The sequence below is a fragment of the Nyctereutes procyonoides genome, unplaced genomic scaffold (assembly GCF_905146905.1).
Source record: "Nyctereutes procyonoides isolate TBG_1078 unplaced genomic scaffold, NYPRO_anot_genome, whole genome shotgun sequence".
In the NCBI taxonomy this organism is placed as follows: Eukaryota; Metazoa; Chordata; class Mammalia; order Carnivora; family Canidae; genus Nyctereutes; species Nyctereutes procyonoides.
The window spans coordinates 1,000,962-1,023,728 of NW_026575025.1; the positions used below are offsets into that span (position 1 = coordinate 1,000,962).

At 42.1% G+C, this 22,767-nt stretch overlaps 1 protein-coding gene across 1 annotated transcript in view; it reads left to right on the top strand.

The window, feature by feature from the left end:
• Positions 1–3,077: 3,077 nt before the first annotated feature.
• Positions 3,078–22,767, top strand: part of NUP160 (nucleoporin 160) — a 49,272-nt gene continuing 29,582 nt past the window's right edge. Inside the window, exons 1-10 of the mRNA XM_055314929.1 lie at positions 3,078–3,188; positions 3,455–3,566; positions 9,007–9,217; positions 9,746–9,968; positions 11,304–11,382; positions 11,879–11,993; positions 12,532–12,690; positions 19,209–19,286; positions 19,522–19,619; positions 20,950–21,034. Coding sequence (XP_055170904.1) covers positions 3,089–3,188; positions 3,455–3,566; positions 9,007–9,217; positions 9,746–9,968; positions 11,304–11,382; positions 11,879–11,993; positions 12,532–12,690; positions 19,209–19,286; positions 19,522–19,619; positions 20,950–21,034 — 1,260 coding nt within the window. The 5' untranslated portion in view covers positions 3,078–3,088. The remainder of the gene's footprint in view (positions 3,189–3,454; positions 3,567–9,006; positions 9,218–9,745; positions 9,969–11,303; positions 11,383–11,878; positions 11,994–12,531; positions 12,691–19,208; positions 19,287–19,521; positions 19,620–20,949; positions 21,035–22,767) is intronic.

Genomic DNA, 22,767 nt, shown 5'->3' on the forward strand with positions numbered 1-22,767 from the left:
TTCTGGTTCACCTACCTGGAAGCTCTCCAAACCCATCCTTCTGCAGTTTCATGGAGGCATAGTTGATTAAAACATTGGCCATTGATGACTGAACTCAATCTCCAACCCCTTAAGCCTCCCCAGAGATTGGGGGATGGGGTAGAGCTGAAAGTTCCAACCTTCAAATCATGTGATTGCTGCCCCTGGCAACCAGCCCCACCATTAAGTACCTTGGGGGCTTTCCAAGTCACTTCATTAACATTAAAAAAAAGACATCTTTATCTTCTCATCACTCAGGGAATTCCAAGGGTTTTAGGAACTCCATGCCCAGTATGAGTCCTAGATTTCTAAATCAGGTCACTGGGTAGTGATAGGCACATAGAGAATCACATAATAGTGTGAGTGAGGTAAAATGAGTTATGTCTTAGATATGTTGAGTTTGAGGTATCTGTGAGGAAATCCCAGTGATGTTAGTAGGCACACCAATGTAAAGACTGAGAGCTCAAGGGGCACGTGGCTGGCTAAGTCGGTAGGGTGTATGATTCTTGATCTTGGAGTTGTATGTTCAAGCCCCACCTTGGGCCTAGAATTTAAACAACTAAAACTCTAAAAAAAATAAAAGAATAGGCAGGTGGATGTCTAAAGTGAGAGTTCAAAGGACAAAGGCTTAGACTGAAGATATACATCGGGAATTATCAGAATACAGAAATCTAGTATTTAAAGCCAAAGACTGCATGAAATCCTCAGGAATTGCATACTAGAATGTGCATAGACAGGACCAAGAACTGAGCTCTGGGACATTGCAACATCAAGAGGTTTGGGGAAAAGAGAAGCAACTAGCAAAGCAGTCTAAAAAGGAACAGTCTGTGAAATAGGAGGAAATCAGGAGTGTGGTGGAAGCCATGTGAAGAAAGTGGGCAAGAAAGCAATTCGTTGGGCAGCCCTGGTGGCGCAGTGGTTTAGTGCAGCCTGCAACCCGGGGTGTGATCCTGGAGACCCCGGATCGAGTCCCACGTCAGGCTCCCTCCCTGCATGATGGAGTCTGCTTCTCCCTCTGCCTGTATCTCTGCCTCTCTCTCTCTGTCTCTCATGAATGAATAAATAAATAAATAAATAAATAAATAAATAAATAAATAAATAAATATCTTAAAAAAAAAAAAAAAGGAATGAGAGTTCAGTGTTCAGTAAACTGGATGTCATTGGAGATCTTGAAAAAAGCTCTTTCAGGGGATCCCTGGGTGGCTCAGCGGTTTGGCACCTGCCTTTGGCCCAGGGCACAGTCCTGGAGTCCTGGGATCCAGTCCTGCGTCAGGCTCCTGGCATGGAGCCTGCGTCTCCCTCTGCCTGTGTCTCTGCGCCTCTCTCTCACTCTATGTCTATCATGAATAAATAAACAAAATCTTTAAAAAAAAATTTTTTTTTAAAGAAAAAAGCTCTTTCAGTAGAACAGGCACAAAAGGCCTGATAAAAGTGGGTTTAAGAGAGGCTGAAAGAAAAGAAATTAAACAGAAAGTTCTTGAATTCTGCTGTCACAGTGAAGAGCTCTGAGGTTGTAGACAGTAACAAAAGAGAGTAGAGATCAAATGAGGGGTTTTGTGTGTGTGTGGTGAGAAGGAGAAATAACAGCATGTTTGTGTGCTTGGGGAAACAACTCAGTAAATGGGAGGAGGCAGAGATGAAAATGTAAGAGGAGAGAAATGCTAGAACGGTGCCCTTGAGCAGGTGATCTGGGGAAAATGTAAAAAGGTTACCCTTCCGTAAGTTCAGAGACACTTCATTTTATAGTAACAGGAGAGGAAGGCAGAGTATGCGGGTACAGATGAAGGCAGGTAGGGAAAGGTGGTAGTGGGGGAAATTCTCTGGGAAATACAGAGCGTTTGCTGGGCCGCAGTATGGACCCACTGGAGGTTTAGAATCACGTCGGAGGTGCAGAATGGCCTCTCTGTATGGCTGTATATTTTTCTCCAGCCTTGCTCAGGGGCAGATTTGGATTCAAAGTTGTAGTTTTTATCACGGCATAACAGAGTGAGAGAGCGCGCTCGGCAAAGGAGTAACTCAAAAGGAATTTAAGCAGAGCAAGAAGGAAATCTCAAGGGAATGGGGGGGGGGCAGTGAAAAGGTGGTAGAACAGTGGATCATAGGTGGGCTGGAGGGATCGCATTGCTAGAGTTGAAGTCCTAGGAGTAAGCTGGAAAGATGGGGGGTGGGAGGCGGGTCGTGGTCAGAATAGAATCAATGCGACAGTGAAGGGCTGAACTCGCTGGGAATAAATAATAATAACAGAATTGCTTAACGCACATTGGCTATCGAGGAAAAACCCTTTCCCCCTGAAAATCAGTACTTTCCCCCAATACTGAGCATCCACTGTGCCCTACATACGGGGAGAGCCACAGTATCTTGCAAACATCCCGATCAGGAATGGAACGAAAGGTAAATTCCTTTCACGCAGGCAAGTGAGCATGCAGATCATCTCAGCAAGTCGCGCGAAGCCTTTCCCGAACGCGCGGTGCCAGAGCACGAGAACACACGAATACAGCCTCTTGAAAATTCAGATTCCAGCACAAAAGCTCCCTCCCCAGGAACTCCCCCCTCTCCCCATTCCACGTGTCGCCGAAGGCCGAAAAGCCGACCAGGCGATTTTTACCGACCGCCAAGGACGACCGCGAACTCGGACCCCGGCAGAGGGCGCTCAGCTGCCCCGACTCCGCGGACCTCGCCCCTCCCGGGAAGCTCAGCCCCGAGCCCGCCGCCCGCGCCCGGGTTTTCAAAATGGAAACAAACCCGGCCCCGCCCCCGGCCCTGAGGACGCCGGGAGGAGGGTGCCGCCCCCCGGGGAGGGGGTCCCAGCCGCTAGGCGAAGGTTCCCGCGAGCACAGTCGGCTCCCCCCGCCCCCCGGCCCCTTTCTCTTCTGGCTTCCTCCTGCCCACTCTCGCTCCCCAGCCAACTGACGGAAAGCCTCGTAACGAGCGGTCGGGAGCACCCTCCCTCCTCCGCAGCCTCCTCACCTGTCCGCGTCTCCGCCCGCCCCGCCCCGCCCCGCCCCCGGAAGTGACGGTAGCCTCTCGGCCCGGCTCGCGTCCCGTCGGGCCTTGCGGCAGCGGCGGGAAGATGGCGGCGGCGGGAGCCCTGGAACGGAGCTTCGTGGAGCTCAGCGGTGCTGAGCGCGAGAGGCCGAGACACTTTCGGGAATTCACAGTTTGCGGCATTGGTACGGAAAGAGCCAATGAGAATGAAATCCGATCCTTCCCCTCGGGCTCCTCCCACGGGTCCCTGCATGACCCCGGGTTCATACTCCTCTAAGTCCACATGCCTATAGCCCCGGGATCAGAGCTTCCGTAGTGTCCTACTTCGTCCTCTTTTCTTCCCTTTCTCTCTGTGTGGATTGTCGTTCGTCACGCTCTGCTTTCTCAGCGCCCTCAGTCTCTGTCATCCCGAGAGAACTGGGTGTGCAGGCTGACCGCCCTCCTTTTGCAGGGACTGCAAATGCCTTGGCTGGAGCCGTGAAATACAGTGAGAGCGCGGGAGGCTTCTACTATATGGAAAGTGGCAAGTTGTTTTCCGTCACCAGAAATAGATTCATTCATTGGTAAGTGCTGCGGTCGCCCAACCTCCCTGGAAGGTCGGGTTTTGGGGCCTTTGAATTTTCGCGGCTGTTGCCAAAGAGTGTCATTCTCCGAGGCGGTAAATGGACAAGTCAGGAAAAGAGAAAGACTGTTTTCTCTTGATTACTGAATCAGGAGAAAATTAAGGAAATGCAAGGTTCTAGGAGAGATGCCTTTGCAGGCAGCACTGGAAGCAGAGGAAATGAAGCTTATGGGATAAAGCCCCAGAGACCAGTTTTCAACTTGAACTCCTTGTGTTTTTATAGTGTATTACGGCTCTCTTCATTCTACAAATACATTTGAGCTTCTTCATGTCAGGCACGGTGCTAAGTTTACTAGAGATGAAGTGGTGAACAAAAGCAACCACGTTTTCCATCACGGAAGAGGTTGTAGCTGTTTGAGAAAAAGATGTGGAGCCACCTTTCATGGGGCAGTTTTATGAAGGAAAAAGACAGAAGAGTAAGGGGCCACAGTATAGGTGTATAAACATAAATTTTTCTTACTTGCCTCGGAGGAAAAGTGTAGGGGCTGTGAGAGGCTAATGAGAGGACCAAATGTTATTGGTAGAACAGAAACGCCTTCACAGATAGCACATTTAACCTGAGATGTGTAGGAAGTGAAAAGTTGGCCAGGCAGGGGGTTGGGGAGAGAGTAGTCCAGCAGGTGGGATCACCATATATGCAAAATCTATGAGGTAGAAAGAACTGGGCAGGTTTGACAACTGACTGGTGGTCTTTGTGGCTTAAGTTCAGCGGGTGAAATGGAAAGTGATGTGAGAGATGCTGAGATGGGGTGGGGACGGGGGTGGTAAGCAGGATGCAGATCCTTCCTAAGGATATTGGATTTTTTTCCCCAAGTACATTGACTAATCATTGGAGGGTCTTAAAGAGTTACTGATTACTAACATCATCAAAATTGCATTAAGAAAAAGTCAGTTTAGGAAAATGGATTTGGGTTAGGTAGGTATGATACAAAAAAAAAATGTTGTTTTTATAATGTCTCAAGTAAGAGGTGCTAATGGCTCAGTTGTGGGAGTATCTTGGAAAGGAGAAATAGATGGATTTAAGACATGCATTTAGAAGGTAGCTTTACTAGGACTTGGTGATAGATTGAATGTGGGGTAGAAGATGGGAAGAGAAATGGAGGGAGCAAAGACAGTTCCCTGGTTTCTGGTATGACTAACAAGATACTGGGTAGTAAGGTTGCCTTTAACTAATATACAAAAGATGGATTTTGGATAGATGTGAATAATTCTTTCAAATATATTAAATTTGAAGTACCTATGTAGCAACCCCTCAGAAATATCATGTAGGCATTGAAATTTATAGGTATGAGGCTCAGAAGAAAGACCTATGTCAGACATAAAAATTAAGAAATACTTTTCTAAGGCAGCCTGGGTGGCTCAGCGGTTTAGCGCTGCCTTCAGCCCAGGGCCTGATCCTAGAGACCTGGGATCGAGTCCCACATCAGGCTCTGTGCATGAAGCCTGCTTCTCCCTCTGCCTGTGTCTCTGCCCTTCTCTCTCTCTCTCTCTCTCTCTCTCTCTTTCTCTCTGTCTCTCATAAATAAAAGTGAAATCTTAAAAAAAAAAGAAGAAGAAGAAAGAAAAGAAATACTTTTCTAGTAAGTGTTTAGGGATTGAGAAAATAGGAAACAAAACAAAGTCCCTACTCTCATGGGAGGAGATAGGCAATAAACAATAGTAATCCCCCAAAATAAGTAAGTACAGCTTGTCTGGTGATAAGTGGAATAAAGAACAGGGAAGCAAGGTTAGAAGGAAAGGGGATGCCTGCAGGAGCTGATCTTTTATTTGGGAAAGACCCAGTGATAAGTTGACATTTGAGCAGAGGAAGTAGGTATCTGGAGGATGAAATTTTCAGGTAGAACCTTCCTTAAAAAAAGGAACCAAAATGTGAAGAATCCTGAGACAGGGGCTTATTTGTTCAAAGAATGGCAAGGGGCCAGGAATCTGCAGCTGCATGATCACAGGGTAGAACAATAAAGTAGCCGAGAGTCAAAATCAGGGCTTTGTTGGTAATTTTAAGGCTTTGAGTTCTACTCTGAGTTAGATGGGAAGAAGCCAGTGAAGGGTTTTAAATGAAGAAGTGACATGATCTAAGTTGTGTTTTTAGAGGATTGCTATGGCTGTTATGTTGAAAACAGAGTATATAGCGGGGAAAGACTGGGAGCAAGGAGACGGATTAGGAGGTTGGTGCCACAGGCCAGGTGAGAGACGATGGCAGCTTAGACCAGGATAGTACTGGTAGAGACAGTGAGAAATATTCTGATTGTGGATATGCTTTAAAGGTGAGTTTGTTAGAATTACTACTGGATCAGATGTAGGGTATACAAAAAGAGAAGAGTCAAGAATGACCTCCAGATTTTTGGCTTGAGCAACTGGAAGTTACAGAGATGCCATTAATTGAGTTGGAAAAGAGTGTAGGTAAAGCAGGTGTTTTTCAGGTGTGCTACTCTAGGCATTCTGTTTGGGACAGGTTTCATTTGAAATCCCTGGTAGAGGGATCCCTGGGTGGCGCAGCGGTTTGGCGCCTGCCTTTGGCCCAGGGCGCGATCCTGGAGATCCGGGATCGAATCCCACTTTGGGCTCCTGGCATGGAGCCTGCTTCTCCCTCTGCCTATGTCTCTGCCTCTGTGCGTGTGTGTGTGTGTGTGTGTGTGTGTGTGTGTGTGTGTGTGACTATCATAAATAAATAAATTGAAATCCCTGGTAGATATCCAAGTGGAAGTATTGAAGCAGTAGCCACTTCAGTGGAAAGTTTGGGCTGAAGATACAGATTTGGGGATTGCTGGCATTAGATGGCATTTAAAGCTGTTACACTGAATGAGATCACCTAGAGATCACCTGCACTATTGGCGTTTGGGGCCAGAAAAGTCTTTTTGTGGGGGACTTCCCTGTACATTGTAGAGAATTGAACAGCATCCCTGGTCTCCACCCAGTTCAGACCAATAGCACCCCCCTCCCAGTTGTGACAAGCAGAAATATCTCTAGACACTCTTTTTTTTTTTTAATTTTTATTTATTTATGATAGTCACAGAGAGAGAGAGAGAGAGAGAGAGAGAGAGAGAGGCAGAGACACAGGCAGAGGGAGAAGCAGGCTCCATGCACCGGGAGCCCGACGTGGGATTCGATCCCGGGTCTCCAGGATCGCGCCCTGGGCCAAAGGCAGGCGCCAAACCGCTGCGCCACCCAGGGATCCCATCTCCAGACACTCTTAAATGTTCTTACAGAGTGGGGTAGAATGACCTCCTATTGAGAACTTGTGTGGATGAGAGGAAAGAGGTCTGAGGACTAAACACTGGGGGCACTCCAGTATTTAGGAAGATAAGGAGACCGGAAAGTAATAGCTAGGGAAGTAAGAGGTGAATGAAACAAGAATGGTGTCCCAGAAACTAAGGGAAATATTTCAAGGAAAAGAATGAAAAACTGTTAAGTACTGCATATAAGTCAGAGAAGTGAAAATAGACCTTTGAATGGTGGAGGTCATTGGTAAGCTTGTCAGAGACTGCTCCATTGGGGTACAAACACCCGAAGTGGCTGAGCTCCGGAGAGAAGAGGAGGACAGGAGTTATGAGAACAGAACAGCTCTGTAAGGGACATTGCTGTGAGAGAAGCAGAGGAATCAAATGGTATCACGAGGACCATGCAATGGTGTGGAAGAAATAGAAGAGTATATTTATACACAGTCAACAGCAATCATTAAAGGAGGGGAACTGAAGAAATGAGGTGTTAGAAAAAATATAGATATGTCAGAGGGGGCAGGCCGGATGGCTCAGTGGTTTAGCGCCAACTTCAGCCCAGGGTGTAATCCTAGAAACCCGGGATCAAGTCCCATGTCGGGTGCCCAGCATGGAGCCTGCTTCCCCCTCTACCTGTGTCTCTGCCTCTCTCTCTCTCTCTCTGTGTCTCTCGTGATAAATAAATAAAATCTTAAAAAAAAAAAAGGATACGTCAGATGAAGTGTGGGAGTGACTGAGCAAGGGGCTAGTCCTTAAAAGAGGTCAGTAGGTAACTGCAGTGGGCAAGGGTCACAAGTGGTATCTAGTTGCACACACTTGAGAGCTGAGTGGTTTGGGCAGGGAAGGAGGAACAGTCACCCAGAGTGGCAGTGATGAGCAAGCAGGACAACTGTGCTCTACCTTGAGAACCCCTCCCTACAGGGAGTGTGATAGAGAAAGCTTACCACATTAAAGAAGGCAGGTGGGACGGGGGTCCTCAGGCAAGATCCAGGACCTACCTTTAACCATAAGGCAGGAGAGTGAAGCAGTTGCTCAGAGATGAAGATGAGGATCCAGAAAACTGTGCTGATGCCATACCATGAGTTAGTAGAAGGTAGCCTGAGGAAATCATCAGAGTTCACATGGTACGTACAGCTTTGGGAGTAGATGAGATGTGCCTTGAGAGAATATGTACAGTAAACAGATAAGATGACCCAGGATCAGGGTTCGAGGAAATAAAAAGTAGGCGTCAGGTCAAAGAAGAGAGAGAACAAGAGATAGGAGAATAAAACCAGGAGAGGGAAGTATCACAGAAATCAAGAGACTTCAGGACAGCATGGTCAAGTATGTGGAATGCTGCCAAGAGGTCAAGTAGGAGCAGGACTGAGGAATCCAGTGGAATTGGTGTGGTGACATTGGTGAGAAGATGGCAGGTGGGAGAGTATGAGGGAGGCAAGGAAGTAGACAAGACATGGCCACAGAGGAGAAAGATACTGGAATAGCTACATCGTGGCAGGAACAGGGCAATAGAGAGCAGCCAGGGAAGAGCATATCTGACTATGGAGAGAAAGTTTTAAAGAAGGAGAGATGGATGCAGGAAGGATATACTTGAGAAAGTCAGAGATTGCCCTCAAATTGCTGGAAGGAGACTTGTTCTTTGGGGGAGTATGCAGGCAGTATGGTACACAAGGTGATGAGAAGTTAGGGCTTTCCCAGCATGGTGTTTTCTATGATTCAAAGCTACCATATGGCAGAGATGCACCTGAAGAAGTCTGCCCTGCATCCCAGCAGGAACAAGTCATAGAAGGGGAAATAGTCAAATTTATTAAGGTCACTATAGTATGATGCTGTGGTACTAATAGTGGAGACCACGTTTCATTGCAAGTAATGGAGGTGTGCAGTGTGGATTTCTTTATAGTGGGACTTAATTCCATTGAGTATCATCATTCTAAATAAACGGGCCGTCAAGTTTGGAAATGGCTTTATCGTAATAAGATTTGAATTTTATATTCTATGTTTTGTAAGTCAATGTATTGTGATGGTTCGGATTGTAAAAGTTGATCTGAATTTATTTACCCAGAGCTTTCAAATTAGGAAAGTTCACTTGGAAACTACTCCCATATATTTCAAAGCAACACTCAGAAAGAAAAGCATAAACTTTGTAAACAAATGTCTCTTTTTTAATAGGAAGACCTCTGGAGATACATTGGAGCTGGTGGAAGAGTCACTGGATATAAATCTGTTGAATAATACAGCTCGCCTCAAATTCCAAAATTGCAGCCTCTTACCTGGAGGGGTTCACATCTCTGAGACTCAGAATCATGTGATAATCTTGATATTAACCAATCAAACAGTGCACAGATTACTTTTACCACACCCTTCCCGGATGTATAGAAGTGTAAGTTGGTTAAGTGTAATATCCTTTGTATCCCAAATTAGTTTTCTGGCTGTAAGAAATTTAATGCTGGAGCAATATCCTTTGGAAATTGAAGGAAAATTGGCTTTGTTAGCCCTCACCAAGCATACTTTGATAGTTACTATTTAAAATGATCAGATACATTTTTAAGTTGAAGAAATCATTAAAAAAAAAAAAAAGAAAGAAATACCTTTCCTTTTAGGCTCAATTATTTCTTACTTAAAAGACTTGTAGGGGCACATGGGTGGCTCTGTTAGTTAAGCATCTGACTTCATCTCAGGTCATGATCCCGGAGTCCTGGGATCCACCCGTTTCAGGCTCCTTGCTGAGCAAGACATGGCCACATCCTCCCTCTCTGTCTGCCCCTCTCCCTGCTCATGCAGGTGTGCATGCTCACTCTCTCAAATAAATAAATAAAATCTTAAAAAAAAAATTATAGCAGTTGAAAGGAACTGAGGAAAATTCAGCGTATTCTGAGTTAATGGATTTTTCTTTTTCATTATTCCACAGGAGTTGGTAATTGAAAGTCAGATGCAGTCCATATTTACTGACATTGGAAAAGTTGACTTCAGGGATCCTTGCAACTCTCAGCTGATTCCCGCAGTACCTGGACTCTCCCCTAACTCTACCACCTCGGCAGCCTGGCTTAGCAATGATGGGGAGGCTCTGTTTGCTCTACCATCTGCTTCTGGGGGAATCTTTGTTCTTAAACTGCCTCCTTATGACATACCTGGTAAGAATGGGAACTGAAAAAAAAAAAAAAGAATGGGAACTGAACTTGGACTTAATTTTAAAGAAGGAATATTGGCATTAAAACACCTTAGAAGTCCATATCCATCATCCAAAGCAGGAATCGCCTCTCTACACCCTTTGAATGATCATTCAGTGTTGCTTACCTAAGGAATCTAATGCTTTTACTGGGTTTTTGTTTTTTGTTTTCTGAGAAGGAAAGATTTTATACAGTGGGTGAGGAATTGTAAACCTTTGGAGTGTGGGAAGACAGATGACTGTAAGATAACCTATTCTGAGGCCTGTAGTAGAGACGAATTGACTAGTTATCTATCTTCAGGTTGAGGTTCTATAATTAAATTAATTGACACAAGGAAGTTTGCTGCTGATAACCTGCTCCAAGTCACCGCTATCTCTTGCCTGGGTTATTGCATTAGCTTCCTAAGTATCCCTCAGATCCGTACTTACCTCTCTACAGAGACTTTTGGGACAGACCCACACATTTAAAACCTTAGTAGAGTCCTGTCACTTCATTGCTCAAAGCCCTTGAATAAGGGTTTGTTCTTCATTAATTCTGAATAAAACCAAAGTCCTTGTATCGCTTTACAGTGACCCCCTGGTGCCTCTCTAACCTCAGCTTCTCTTTCCCTTCACCTTCTATGCACCAGCCTCATGCCTTCTTGCAGTTCCTTGAACATACCGGGAACACTCCTCCATCAGGGCTTTTGCCTGAGATAGTCTTTCTCCAGCTACTAGCTAGTTGCCTCATTCCCTCAACTCCTCTAAGTCTTTAATCAGTGATTCCTCAGTGTGAGCCTTTCCTTGACCACCCTTTCCAAACTGCACATACATACACATGCATCCCCCACCCCAGTATTCTCTGTTTTCACCTATTACCATTCTGCTTAATTTGTTTACTGTCTCAGCTTCTGCCTTCCTCCCAGTGGAATGTAAGTTCTATGAGGATAGATGGTTTTTTATGTTTTGTTTACTACTGCATCTTCAGTACCTAGAACTGTGCCTGGCACATGAAAGGAAACCAGTGATTCTTTTGGAAAGAATGATTGTTCTGAGCAGTAGAGTTACTGTTTATAAAGGGCACAAATTTGCCCTAGGAATAGGTCAGTGCTATTTTTATTGATCCAGTAATGATTCAGAGTATTTTAAGTGGGATGTATGTGGATAGGCTGCATCTTAAAACTTTTTTAGTATAGAAACATAGAAGCTTGTCATCTTTTGTAAGGACCTGATTCGTGGTTGCATCCTTCTTGTTGTTGGGTTTCTCTGCGTCTGGTCAAGAGGTTCCTTGGATATCATTGGTCTATTTTCAATCTTGTAGGGATGGTGTCAGTTGTGGAACTGAAACAGAGTTCGGTAATGCAACGACTGCTTATAGGCTGGATGCCAACAGCCATCAGGTAAGTGGTGGCTGGTAGGTAAATCAAAGGGCCCAAGAATTTAATGTTTGCACTGGTCAGCACCTATTAGTAATTCCAGTCTTACTTAAGGCAGAGAAGCATCATACTGGAAAGGAGAGGAGTCTGTAAAACATCACATTCTATCTTAGGAGAGCCACACTTTGGATAACTTGATAGCAAAAAGTGATTTTCTGTATATATCCTCACAATATTCTGTTCAGAGCTCTGCCCTGACTTACCAAATCCAATTTTATGTAATATTAGAAAGTTTTTGATGATTAGAAGTCTATTCCTGTCTTATGTAGAACCTTTTTAAAAGTATCATAGTGATTTATTTTAAGTCAAATAGAAAATAGTCTTACAGCAGTACGCAGGTGCCTGGCTTTTTCTGTTGACTAAGAGTGTACATTTAAAACTGTATTTTATCTTTTTAATTAAAAATTCTAGTCCAATATTTATAATACTAAAACCCTAAAATCAGGTCTTATGTTTTTAGAGGTGATCAGAGTCCTTCAGATCGTCCCTTCGCTCTTGCTGTCCATTGTGTCGAGCACGATGCCTTCATCTTTGCTCTGTGCCAGGATCATAAACTACGAATGTGGTCTTATAAGGTAAATACTACATTTATAGTTACTGGAAGTTAAAATAGGAGTGTGAATTATAAGAAAATTGAGGTCAATCTTGCTGTTTCTCTCAAAGATTATTAAGATCACTTTGTTTGGAAATCATGAGCCATTTCTAGACTCAGTTCCATTTAGCTTTATTTTTCACACATTTCTCCTCTTTTATATATATTTTTTAAATTATGAATCCTACAGGATTAAAATAGTAGAAAATACTCTTCACTTAAGAGGAACAAAACTTTTAAAAAGGAACAAATGTCATTTTTAAATGGAAGTCGATAAAATAGTTTTTAAGATTCATAAAACAGTTAATGATTTTATCAGACTGAAGAGATTTTCATCTCAGCCTTTAAAAAAACCTGTAGTGTCCCTCAACAGATAAAAGAGGAGGAGTGGTAGATGTCATGGGTGCATCCTTTAAAAGAGGAGTTTGTTAAAAAAAAAAAAAAAAGAAAGAAAAAAAAGAGGAATTTGTTTTTCTAGCTTGGATATTCTTTGACACTACTTGTTGACTCATCTTGGGCAGGACCAAATGTGCCTGATGGCAGCCGACATGCTGGAGTATGTTCCTACCTTTAAAGATCTTCGGCTTGCTGCTGGAACTGGACATAAATTACGACTTGCTTATTCCCCTTCCATGGGACTCTATGTAGGGGTATACATGCATGCGCCAAAACAAGGACAGGTATGAAACAACTAAGACATCTGTCAAGCTATGCTATATGTACTGATGTGAGGAAATAGCTATAGAGTTATTGGATCTATTTAACTCTTCACACCAGTGTAGGTACTTCAAGTGTTGTTTCTGTGGAGAAGAGGGGTTTTGTGCTAACGTGAATTAAAAGATCTTGAAGAAGTCAAGATGAAAGGGAATAGAGAGTTTAAAGGAATTTGAAAGGAAAAGTTAAAGCCAAACAAGAAAGAGCCAATTTGGACATCTGGGTGGAAAAATGGATTTATGAAAGGGACATAGGTGTTATTGGGTGGTTGGAGGGAAATTAAATTTTTTTTTAAGATTTTATTTATTTATTCATGAGAGATACAGAGAGAGAGAGGCAGAGACACAGAGGGAGAAGGAGGCTCCTCGCAGGGAGCCCGATGTGGGACTTGATCCCGGGATGGGGATCACACCCTGAGCCAAAGGCAGATGCTCAACCGCTGAGCTACACAGGTGTCCCGGAAATTAATTTTTAGAAATAATTTTGTTCATCTTCCAAACACAAGTTGTGTGTAGATGAGGTATTTAGGGTGTAATAAAATGGTATAATTATATAATAAACAACCATTTGTTGGATAGTTTGGCATGATGCCAGGCCCCTTATGTACATTAATAGCAAATATTTAGGACTGTGCTTACTCTGGGCTCACATATTATCCATTTACACATATTATCCATTTAATCCTAATAATATTCCAGTGAGGTAGGCTCACTATGCTGGAGGTGCCCATCTGGGTGCCCCCTTCACTCCTGTTGGGCTCTGATGCCCAACTACAGGTTGCCCCTCTATATGGATGCCTTCTTTACTATCTTTGGGCTGAGACTCTGCCACCCCCATTCAGTGGACACCCATCTTTCCGCTTGGGCTCTAATCACTGGTACAGACTGCTACTTTGTGTGGACCCCCTCCTCATCCTGCTTGAGTTTTCACCCTATACCAGGCCTTCCATATGTGTGGAACCCTATACCTTACTCATGCATCTATGCTCTAAGCCAAATGTGGATACTCTTTACTGTCTTGGGTTCTTTTTTTTTTTTTTAAGATTGATTGATTGATTGATTGATTTGAGAGAGAAAGGGAGAGAGGCTGGGGGGTGGGGGGTGCAGAGAAGGAGCAAGTGAAAAAATCCCAAGTAGACTCTCTGCTGAGTGCAGAGCCCAATGCAGGGCTCTATCTCACAACCCTGAGATGACCTGAGCCAAAACCAAGAGTTGGATGTTCAGCTGACTGAACCACCCAGGTGTCCCTTTACTCCCTTGGGCTCTTGATTCATCCCATGACCTGTCTTTGGTCTCAATTTCCTAGAGTAGCCCATGGAACTCAGGAAAATACTAACTTACATTTGCCAACTTACCATGTGATAAAGGATATAGATGAACAAATAGATGAAGAAGTATATAGGGTGAGGTCCAAAAGTGTCCTGAGTTCAGAGGCCTCTGTCCCTGTCATGTTGTGGTGTGCCACCTTCTTGGCACATGGGTGTGTTCATCAATCTGGAAGCTCTCCCCATACCATACTTTAGGGATTTTTATGGAGGCATTATTTAATTTTTTTTTTTTTTTATTTATTTACTTATGATAGTCACAGAGAGAGAGAGAGAGAGGCAGAGACACAGGCAGAGGGAGAAGCAGGCTCCATGCACCGGGAGCCCGACGTGGGACTCGATCCCGGGTCTCCAGGATCGCGCCCTGGGCCAAAGACAGGCGCCAAACCGCTGCGCCACCCAGGGATCCCCTGGAGGCATTATTTAATAAAAAAAAAAAAGTATTTTATCATCCAGGAAATTCCAAGGGATTTAGGAGTTCTGTTTAAGATGTTCCTATCATTCTATCACTCAGGAAATTACAAGCGTTTTAGTTCAGTGTCAGGAGCCAGGGAAACCTATATATATATAGATATATATAGGTTTCACACTATATATATATATATATATATATATATATATATATATATATATAGTTATATAGTTATATAGTTATATAGTTATATAGTTATATTTATTGTTATATATATAAAATATATATATATTTCTTATTATTTGACAGATTCTCATAGAGATTATGTTGGTTCTATAGATGATACTGGAAAATATTGCCATCTTAGTATTATTAAGTCTTTTGGTCCGTAAACATGGATGTTTTGTAGTTTTCAGAGTGTAAGTTTTGCAGTTCTTTTGATCAATTTATTCTTAGGTATTTTATTCCTTTTAATACTAGTATAAATGCAATTATTGAAATAAAATTACTGTTTTTTTCAATTTTTACATTGCACAATGCAAATTTATAGAAAAACAGTTGGTATTGGTATATTGATCGTGTATCTTGCAACTTTGCTGAGTTTTTCTGTTCTAATAGTGATACAGTAGAATCTTCAGAATGTCTTTTTTTTTTTTTTAAGATTGATCAATTGATTGATTTGAGAGAGGGAGAGCACACATGAGCAGAGAGAGGGACAGAGAGCATGAGCAGGGAGTTCAATCCCAGGACCCTGGGATCACAACCTAAAGGCAGACACTGAACTGACTGAGCCACCCAGGCACCCCCTCAGAATGTCTCATATACAAGATAACCTCATCTGCAAATAAAATTTTATTACTTTATTTCCAATTGAATCAACTGAATGCCTTTTTTTTTCCCCCTTTAAATGCCCTGGATAGATCTTCCAGTACAATATTGAACAGAAGTAGGGAGAGCTTACATCTTTGTCTTGTTGCTGATCTAGGGGAGAAAGCTTTCAGTGTTTCACCATCGAGGATGATGTTAGCTGTGCATTTTTCATAAATGCTGCTCTATCGTGTTGAGGAAATTCTTTCTACTCCTAGTTTATTGAGTGTTTTTATCATGAAAGGGCATTCTGTTTGGTGCCATTGCCTTGATTCATGTTAAAACACCAGTAATTTTACCCTGTATTTGGGCTTTTGCATCATCAATGCAAAAATATCAACACAGTGAAAAAGGCAAATAATGTGGTATTATTATGAAAAGATTTTCAGCCTTGAAAGGGGTCAAGGGGCTGGCTGGCTCAGTTGGTATAGCATGTGACTTTTGATCTCGGGGTCGTGAGTTTGAGCCTCATATTGGATATAGAGAATACTTCAGAAAAAAAATAAAAAGAAAAGGATTTCAGCCTCCTCCCTGTTTCAGCAGTCTGTGGCCTACATTTTCAGAAGCAGGCTAAAAGATTCAAAATTGAATGTAGGAGTGCTGTCAAATTGAGCAGAGCTTTCTTTTTTTTTTTTTTTTATTTCTTTTTATTTTCTTTCTTTGAGAGCGAAAGAGAGAGAGAACACATGAGCGGCAGAGAAGGGAGGGAAGGAAGAGGGACAGTTTCCCCGCTGAGTACAGAGCCCTAGGCAGGGGGTGGGGGGGGAGGGTGACCCTGAGATGATGACCTGAGCTACCCAGGCACTCCTGAACAGAGCTATTATTTCCTTTGTTTTGAGCATTATGTTTCTATCAGTGAAGCCTAAAATCAGATAAGCTTGTAGTCCTTCTTTTTCCCCTTTATAAAAACTGTTCCTCAGCCTGTTTTTTCCTGCTAATCTGCGCAGTTGACGTTTTTCTTTTATCTGTAATATTTTACATCCATTTCTATTAATTTCATTCGTTTCTTGTTTCTCTTTTGGTTCTTTGGATTCTAATTCATTAGTAAGTGTATTTCTTTGGTCATTCCCAGTTTCTTGTTCTCATTGATATTATAGACATGCCACTTGTATTCCACCTAAGACACTAATACAACTCTCAGAAGTTCTGTAGAGGGATCCCTGGGTGGCGCAGTGGTTTAGCGCCTGCCTTTGGCCCAGGGTGCGATCCTGAAGACCCGGGATCGAATCCCACGTCGGGCTCCCGGTGCATGGAGCCTGCTTCTCCCTCTGCCTGTGTCTCTGCCTCTCTCTCTCTCATTCTGTGTGACTATCATAAATAAATAAAAATTTAAAAAAAAAAAAAGTTCTGTAGACCTATGGTGTGTGATCTGTGGAATGGTCCTGGACCACAAATTCTTGGTTACCAGGTTGCAGTAAAATAACTGCAGAAAGTGAGAGAAAACTTTTAGACATTTATAGTGGTTTTACTTTGCTACAGACATCCACATTCAAGGTTTCTCTATTTTATAAAAGTATCAATCTGCAATAGGTTGAAAATTTAAAAACAACAACAAAAAACTAATCCTTTACCACAGGCAGTTTGAGAACTCTACACTAGTCCAGCATTTTTCCAACTTGTTATTCAGCTAGAATCTATAATAAGAAATATCTTGCTTTGCTACTGAGTATACATTGTGATGATGGACATGTAACAAAAATTTTCATGAAACATACTTAACCTTTACTGGGAGTAATGAACTGATGAACTCTGATACTTTGTTTATTTGTTTCTTTCTAAAGATTTTATTTATTTATTCATGAGAGACTGAGAAAGAGAGAGAGGCTGAGACCTACGCAGAGGGAGAAGCAGGCTCCATGCGGGGAGCCTGATGTGGGACTCGATACCCATATTCCAGGATCATGCCCTGGGCCAGAAGGCAGACACTCAACCACTGAGCCACCCAGGTGTCCCTTTTTTTTTTTTTTTGAATACTGGCTGAGACCTACTGATTTATATCCCACTAAGGAGTTGAGACCTGCAACTTGTAAAATACAGCTTTAGGCTAGGGTGAATATAAACACTGCATATGTTTTTCATATTTTATGGATTCTTATTTTTTTCTCAAAAGGGACTCTCACTGTATATTTTTCTTTTACTACTTTCTAATGGACAGTTGCTTGTGTTATAAAGACAGAACCATTGTCACTCATCAATTTATGGTGAATTTTCTTCATCCAGAAAAAAATTACTTAAAATATTTTTATTTTAGGAGCACCTGGATGGCTCATTTGGTTAAGTGTCTGGCTTAAGCTTGGGACATGAGCACAGGGTCCTTGAATCAAGCCCCACATTGCGCTCCTTGCTCAACAGGGAGCCTGCTTTGCCCTCTCCCTCTGCCTGCCACTCTGCCTGCTACCCTGCCTACTTGTGCATGCTCTCTCTCTCTGTCAAATAAATCTCAAAACAAAATATCTATTAAATATCATTTTTGAAATTGAAAATTTCTGTTTTGGTAGTAGAATTAAATACTGTACTTGAATTTAGAGTTTTGTTTTTGTAAGGGTTAACTAATATTGATTTCTATTTCACATATATATATTTTTTTATTTTTTAAATTTTATTTATTCATTCATGAGAGACAGAGAGAGAGAGAGAGAGGCTGAGACACAGGCAGAGGGAGAAGCAGGCTCCATGCAGGGAGCCCGACATGGGACTCGATCCCGGGACTCCAGGATCACACCCTGGGCTGAAGGCGGCGCTAAACCGCTGAGCTACCTGGGCTGCCCTCATATATATTTTAAATTGTCCCTAGTATAGAGCACTTGAATGCCTCAGTTGGTTGAGCAGCCAACTCTTGGTTTTGACTCAGGTCATGATCTCATGGGTCATAAGATTGAGCCCCACATTGGGCTCCGCACTCAATGGGAAGTCTGCTTGAAGATTCTCTCCCTATGCGCCTTCTCACTCTCTCTCTCTCTCTCTCTCTCTCTCTCTCAAATTAATTAATTATCTCTGGTACTTTAGTAAAAATAGAAACTTAAAAACAGGCTTCTGACCATAATGAGATACCACCTTACACCCTTGGGATGGCTACTATCCAAAAAAAACCCAGAAAATAGCAGGGTTGACAAGGATATGGAGAAATTGAAACCCTTGTGCATTGCTGGTGGGAATGCAAAATGTTGCAGCCACTGTAGAAAACAGTGTGTCAGTTCCTCAAAAAATTGATCATAGCAAAAAATTGATCATAGCATTGATCATAGCATTACTGTAGAAAACAGTGTGTCAGTTCCTCAAAAAATTGATCCAGCAAATTCCACTTGTGGGTTTAGACCCCAAAGAATTCAAAGCAAAGTCTCAAAGACATATTTATAGCATTATTTACAATAGCCAAAAGGTAGAAACAACCCAAGTCTTCCTTGACAGATGAAGGAATAAACAAAAATTGTTTATACATAAAATGGACTGTTATTCAACCTTAAAAAGGAAAGAAATTCTGACACATGCTACAACATGGATAGACCTTAAGGATGTTATGCTAAGTGAGGTAAGCCAGTCACAAAAAAGAAAATACTGTTAAGGTGCCTAGAGCAGTCAAGTTCATAGAGACAGAAGGTGGAATGGTAGGTGATGGGGGCTGGAGGGAGAGGGGAGTGTGCAGTTGTTTAATCAGTATAGTTTCAATTTTACAAGATGAGAAGAGGTCTGGAGAGAGGTTGCACAATAACGTGAATGTATTTAACACTACTGGACTATATGTTAAAAATGGTTAGGATGGTAAATGTTTTGGGTATTTTACCACATTTTTAAAAAATACTGGTTTCTGAATGTTTATAACTCTTAGGAAAGTAGCATGTTGATTACTTCGAGTAATAAATTATCAACTTATGTTTCAACAGTTCTGCATTTTCCAGCTGGTGAGCACTGAGAACAACCGCTATAGTCTAGATCACATTTCTTCCCTATTCACTTCTCAGGTAGGTTGGATCATTCTTTGCATATCATGCACATACTGGAAAGACGTACTGACTGACGCAACTATGTTATAAAGGGATGAAATCTTAAAATGGAATATTTAACAATATATGCAAACAAAATTCCATGGTACTCTTTTTTTTTATGTTTTTACTTCTCATCTTGATAAAAATTTAAGTTACTATAAGCTATTAATCTTTCTTATTTTAACCTCTTTTTCCCCACATTTCCCTGTAGGAGACACTGATTGACTTTGCCATCACCTCTACAGATATCTGGGCCATGTGGCATGATGCTGAGAACCAAACCGTTGTGAAATACATCAACTATGAACAGTATGGATCACTTACTTCTGTCATGCTGCCTCACCCCAAGGAGTTTGATACTTAGAAAACAGCAGAGCTTTTTATGTAACCAAAGTCAAGTGTTTGCATTGAAAGGATTCAGCCCTGGGTTCGCCTGTTGTTATCTATTTTCTGAAACTCTTCCTTTTGTATTTTGTGTTATTTCTTACTTTTTGGTTTTAGAACAAAATGAAGGATACTTAGGGTTGGAATGAGATAAAGAAAATACCATATTTCTTGAGAGAAATGGCATGTACCCAAAATACTTGTAATTTGGGAGTTTTCTTTGCTTCTGAGCAGAATGTTTCTGACAGCCACAACTTCCAAAAGATATTGCAGCCCCTTTGGGTTCTCAATTTTCTAATAAGAAGAGAAATTGATTGTATAAGTATAGTGCTTTTCAAACCTTAACACAACTTAACGTGTTGATAGTAACTAATATTATGTATATTAGGTCTCTAATATTTTTAGTGTACAGGATAATAGTATAAAATGTTTTAGTAGTTACAAAATACATTAAAGAAATAATTTTGAATCAAACATTGGTATACCCCTGAAATAATTTGTGTAGGATTCCCTGGAATACAATGTAACGCCTTAACTAATAATTAAACCTTAGGGATCTCTCTTAATCCTGTATTCTAGAACAGAACTATAGGAATAGTTTGAGCCACATCTCAGAAAATATGAGAGTACTCCTTATAGATAGCATTCAAGCAAAGTGGTAAAAAGCAAAGACTCTGGTATCAGATGAGAGTTTGAGTCTGGTTGTGAAACTGAGTAGCTGTGAGATGCCCTAAGCCTCACTTTCACCATCTGCAAAATGGGGTTAAAACATCCTTCGGAGTTACCATAAGGCTTACATGAGTAATATCTTTAACTACATCTAGCATAGTGTCTAATATATAGTAAATGTAGACTATAAGTAAGCTATTATTTGTAGATTTGTGATTAGTGTTTTAATTTCAGAAGGATGCCTGTTAAAACTAAGATACTTCTGTAAAGGCAGACTGCTGAAAATAAGTTTGATTGATTGATTGATTGATTGATTTAAAGACTTGAAAGATCAACAGCAGGGGTGCCTGGGTGGCTCAGTCAGTTAAGCATCTGCCTTCAGCTCAGGTTATGATCTCAGGCTCCTAGGATTGAGCCCCACATTGGGCTCCCTGCTCACAGGGAGTCTGCTTTTCCCTCTGCCTCTCCTCTCCACTTGTCCTCCCTCTCTTTCAAACAAATAAATAATTAATTTTTTTTTTAAATCAACAGCATAAGCTTTTAGTTATTTTTATGTAGACTGATGGCCATTTTTGTTTCCCTGTAGTAATGCTGCAGGTCAATGGAATTCGGTTTTTATGCACTCTCTGCCAGAGGAAGAGATCATTCTCAGAGATGATCAAGACCCCAGAGTAAGCAACATTAAAGTTTTATATAAGGGTATGATTTACTCTGATCATTAGTTTGAGAAGAATTAGTTGTATTAGTCCAAGTTCTTTCAGCTGCAGGTGAAAGAAACCTCAAACTGACTTAGGCTTAAAAGGAAAATATATTGGGGCACCTGGGTGGCTCAGGTTAAGCGTTTGCTTTCAGCTCAGGTCGTGATCCCAGGGTTCTGAGATCGGGCCTGAGTCGGGCTCACTGCTCAGTGGGGAGCCTCCTCTCCCTCTGCTCATGCTCTCTCTCTTGCACTCTCTCTCTCTGTCAAATAAAACCTTTGAAAAGGGAGTGGGGGGAACCTATTGATTTGAGAAGCTGAGAATTACCTAGCTTCAGCCATGGCTGAAACAATGCTTTCAGAGCTTAATCTTTCCTTTGTCTCTATTCTGCTTTCCTCCTTGATGGGTTTATTCTCAGGCAGGTTCCCTGAGTATGTGCCTTCCAAGAATTTAACAACCCCAGGGGAAAGAGAGAGCCTCTGTCCCTGGTCCTGAAATAGACTCATTTACCTGGCTTGAGCCATGCTGATTTCTGACATAGTGAGCCGAAGGAATAGAATAATATGGCTTGGCATGAGAAACCTGTCCAACCTGCTTTTTGCTCCTGTGGAGATGATAAAGTCAGTTTGAGTATGGGTCAAGGAGGAATGGTTCCCCAGAGAAAGCTAGGGATTAGTTAGTAAAAGAAGAGAAGTGGATCGTGGGCAGACATAAATACTAAGTATCCACTATACTGACCATGTTGGTATATGCATATAAACTAGAAATCAGATAAATTCTGTTAGCAATATATGCTATGAAGAAAATAACTTTAGGGATGCCTGGGTAGCTCAACGATCGAGCATCTGCCTTCAGCTCAGGTCATGATCCCAGGGTCCCGCCTGTGGCTACCCGCAGGGAACCTGCTTCTTTGTCTGCCTATGTCTGCCTCTCTTTGTGTGTCTCTCATTAATAAATAAATAAAATCTTTTTTAAAAAGAAAAGAACTTTATTTTTATTTTTTATTTTTTTAAATTTTTATTTACTTATGATAGTCACAGAGAGAGAGAGGCAGAGACACAGGCAGAGGGAGAAGCAGGCTCCATGCACCGGGAGCCCGATGTGGGATTCGATCCCGGGTCTCCAGGATCGCGCCCTGGGCCAAAGGCAGGCGCCAAACCGCTGCGCCACCCAGGGATCCCAGAAAAGAACTTTAAAAGGTAATACAATAGCGAGCAAAACAGGCCAATCTCCCTGTTTTTCAGAGAGCTACCTTCAGGATAAGTAGAAGCAAAAACTTTCAGTTGATGTCTTCATGTTAAAATGAGGTTGAAGGGATCCCTGGGTGGCGCAGTGGTTTAGCGCCGGTCTTTGGCCCAGGGCACGATCCTGGAGACCCGGGATCGAATCCCACGTCAGGCTCCCGGTGCATGGAGCTTGCTTCTCCCTCTGCCTGTGTCTCTGCCTCTCTCTCTCTCTGTGACTGTCATAAATAAATTAAAAATTAAAAAATAAAAAAAAAATGAGGTTGAAGATGAGGGGCCCTAGGTCATTCCCTAGAACCTCAGGAGAAAGAAAGAAACTTGAATGAAGGTCAGTCAGGTTTGCTACTTCCTGGCAAATCTGATTTAAAAATTTGGGCAAAATAATTAGGCAACATACAACTAACCATTTTTTTTCTTTCTACTTCATTTCCCTAGCTATAGCTTATTGCAAATTTTTGTTTG